The sequence below is a fragment of the Arachis hypogaea genome, chromosome 6 (assembly GCF_003086295.3).
Source record: "Arachis hypogaea cultivar Tifrunner chromosome 6, arahy.Tifrunner.gnm2.J5K5, whole genome shotgun sequence".
In the NCBI taxonomy this organism is placed as follows: domain Eukaryota; kingdom Viridiplantae; phylum Streptophyta; class Magnoliopsida; order Fabales; family Fabaceae; genus Arachis; species Arachis hypogaea.
The window spans coordinates 30,998,104-31,001,023 of record NC_092041.1 but is presented as its reverse complement, the minus strand read 5'-3'; the positions used below and the strand labels follow the sequence as shown (position 1 = coordinate 31,001,023).

The 2,920-nt window shown below is 38.1% G+C and overlaps 1 protein-coding gene across 1 annotated transcript; it reads left to right on the top strand.

Annotated features, from left to right (window-relative positions):
* The first annotated feature begins 1,927 nt into the window (after window positions 1–1,927).
* On the top strand, window positions 1,928–2,620 carry LOC112805494 (uncharacterized). The gene has a single exon (XM_025847870.1). It carries the CDS (start codon window positions 1,928–1,930, stop codon window positions 2,618–2,620), a length of 693 nt encoding a protein of 230 aa, XP_025703655.1.
* The last annotated feature ends 300 nt before the right edge of the window (window positions 2,621–2,920 follow it).

Here is a 2,920-nt window from a genome sequence, read left to right as displayed (position 1 = left end):
TTCATATTAATTGCATGGTTTTATTTTTCCTTCCTTATTATGTGATATTTGTAAAAAACATGTTTCCTATGCTTTGAAATTAATTATTTTAATTACCCTTTATTATCATTCGATGCCGTGATTGGTGTGTTGAGTTGTTCCAGATCTTCTAAGGCAGGAATGACTTAAAGGATGAAAAAGGAAACATACAAAAATGGAAAGAAAGCATAAAACAGAGTTTTGGAGAAACTGGCATCCACACGATCGCATGGATGACGCGACCGCGTGCCAAGAGCGAAGAAGCAGCGACGCGGTCGCGTCTAAAGAAGAACACCTATGACGCGGCCGCATGACTGACGTGACCGCGCGACAAGGAAAACTCCAATTGATGCGACCGCGTAATCCACACGGACGTGTGATAGAGGCCACGCACCAAAAATTGCAGAAAATGCTCATAGCGAATTCTGAAGCCCCTTTTGGCCCAAATCCAAGTCCAGAAGGCATAGACCAGAGGTTATGAAGTGAGGGAATGCATCCATTCGCGAGAGTCTCCAATTTTAGTCACTTTCCATGATTTAGGTTTAGTTGGAGAGAGGTTTTCTCCTCTCTCGTTTGGATTAGGATTTAGATTTAGGATTTATTTGCTTTGAGGATTATCTTTTTATCAGGTTCAATATTCCTTTTTCATTACTTGCTTTTCAATTTAGTATAAATTCTTCTATGTTACAGATTACTCTTTCGAATTAATGTTATTTGAGGTATTTCAGTTAATATTGCTTTCTTTTATTTATGTTATTGATTATTCCCAATCTGAAGACATTTTTATTCCAATAGATTTAATCCCTTTCCTTTTGGTCTTGGTTAAGAAATCAGTAACTCAGGAGTTTTCTTAGCTCAACATAATTGATAACTGTTATCTTTGCTAATTGAATTGAACTTCAATAATCCCAACCTTTTCTTAGGAAATAAATAGGATTCGAAGGTCAAACTAATTAGTCCCTTGACTTTCCTTTACTTTAGCAAAGGTTAACTAAGAGGAATTAAGATTCAACTTTCATTATTATTGATAAGAATAACTAAGTCTGGGCTTCCAATTTCTCATACCTTGCCAAAGGGTTTGCTTTACAGTATTTATTTATTTTAATTGCCATTTAAATTAATTGCCATATTCATTCCTCATTCTCAAACCCCAATTTACAAACTCATAACCAATAATAAGAACATACCTCCCTGCAATTCCTTGAGAAGACGACCCGAGGTTTAAATACTTCGGTTATCAATTTATTTAGGGGTTTGTTACTTGTGACAACCAAAACTTTTGTACGAAGGGATCTTTGTTGGTTTAGAAACTATATCTACAACGCGACTTTATAAAATTCTTTACTAGCAAAATCCTAACGTCAGCGTCACTTGTGAACATAGCGTTCATCAAATGGACATAGCGTTCATCTACACCTCTCTTCTTTGCTTTTTTTTATCATCTTTTCACTGCCATCAATCAAACACGCCATCAAAGTCTCACCAAAATCGTAAGGTTTTGTATTATTCATAATAATCACCTAATTCTTGCATAAATCTCATGATTTTTTACAAAATTAATAATATTTGATTGAATCAAGATAAAGATGAAATTCCACTCTAATCACTTACTTGTTGTGCAAGAAAGTGCATGAAACCTAATAAAAACAAGTAAAAATGCTAGTAAAGCTAGCCTAAGATAACTTGTCATCATTGGGGTATTGACTTCATGGGTCCATTTCCAAACTCGAATGGTTTCTTATATATTCTGTTGGCTGTTGATTATGTTTCTAAGTGGGTGAAAGCAATTCCTACCCATACTGATGATGCTAACGTGGTTGTCTCTTTTGTTAGGAATAATATTATTTGTCGCTTTGGATCACCACAAGCAATCATGAGTGATCAAGGGTCTCACTTTTGTAACAGAAGAATGATAGGGTTGATGAAGAAATATGGCATCATTCACAAGGTGGAGACGGCTTACTATCTCCAAAGAAATGGCCAAGCCGAGGTGTCTAATAGAGAGATCAAGCGCATACTCGAGAAGATTGTTAAACCTCATAAAATGGACTGGAGCTCTAGGCTTGGAGATGCGCTATGGGCTTATCGGACAGTTTACAAGACACCCATCGGCATGAGTACATTCCGCTTAGTCTACAAAAAGGTTTTTCACCTTCCGGTAGTGGTGGAACACAAAGCTTACTGGGCTATGAAGGAATGCAACTCAAGATTGGGAGGAGCCAAAATTGAAAGAAAATTACCAATGGAGGAATTAGAGTGCCTTCGGCTAGAAGCGTATGAAAACTCAAGGCTCTACAAAGAAAAGGTGAAGGCGGTACATGACAAGAACATCAAGAGAAGAGAGTTTAGAGCTGGGGATCAAGCCCTTCTCTATAACTCAAGGTTGAGATTAATGTCGGTTAAATTGAGGTCAAGATGGGATGGACCCTACATGGTCGAGAAGGTTGAACCGTATGGAGTTGTCTATCTAAGTCACCCCTCAAGCCCTACCTTATTCAAAGTCAATGGCCACCGTTTAAAGCTATATCATGGTGTGAAAGTAAAGAACAACAAGGAGATGAAGATCTTCCTCTTGAAGGATCCGGCAAGGGAAGAGGACTGAGCCTATGGACCGTCTAACTTAAGGACGTTAAAGAAAAGTGCTAGGTGGAAGGCAACCCACCATGGTATGATCTTCCTTTTTTATAGTTTTATTTTATTTATTTTCTTATATATGTTTCATAAATCGTCTTTGTCAATTTTCAAATAAGCATATTTCTCTTTTGTTCTAAAAAAAAGGAGCATCGCACGCGTAAGCGTCATCGACGCGCACGCGTCGTAGGGATGCTGGCGCTCTCTGGTACAAAAGCCCGAGAGTTGTGCTGGAATTGTGTGGGTTGGGTGCCTGGCGCACAATCCACCC

What these genes read in the sequence shown, in the direction of transcription:
- LOC112805494 (XM_025847870.1), top strand. Translation starts at nt 1,928, where the DNA reads ATGATAGGGTTGATGAAGAAATATGGCATCATTCACAAGGTGGAGACG.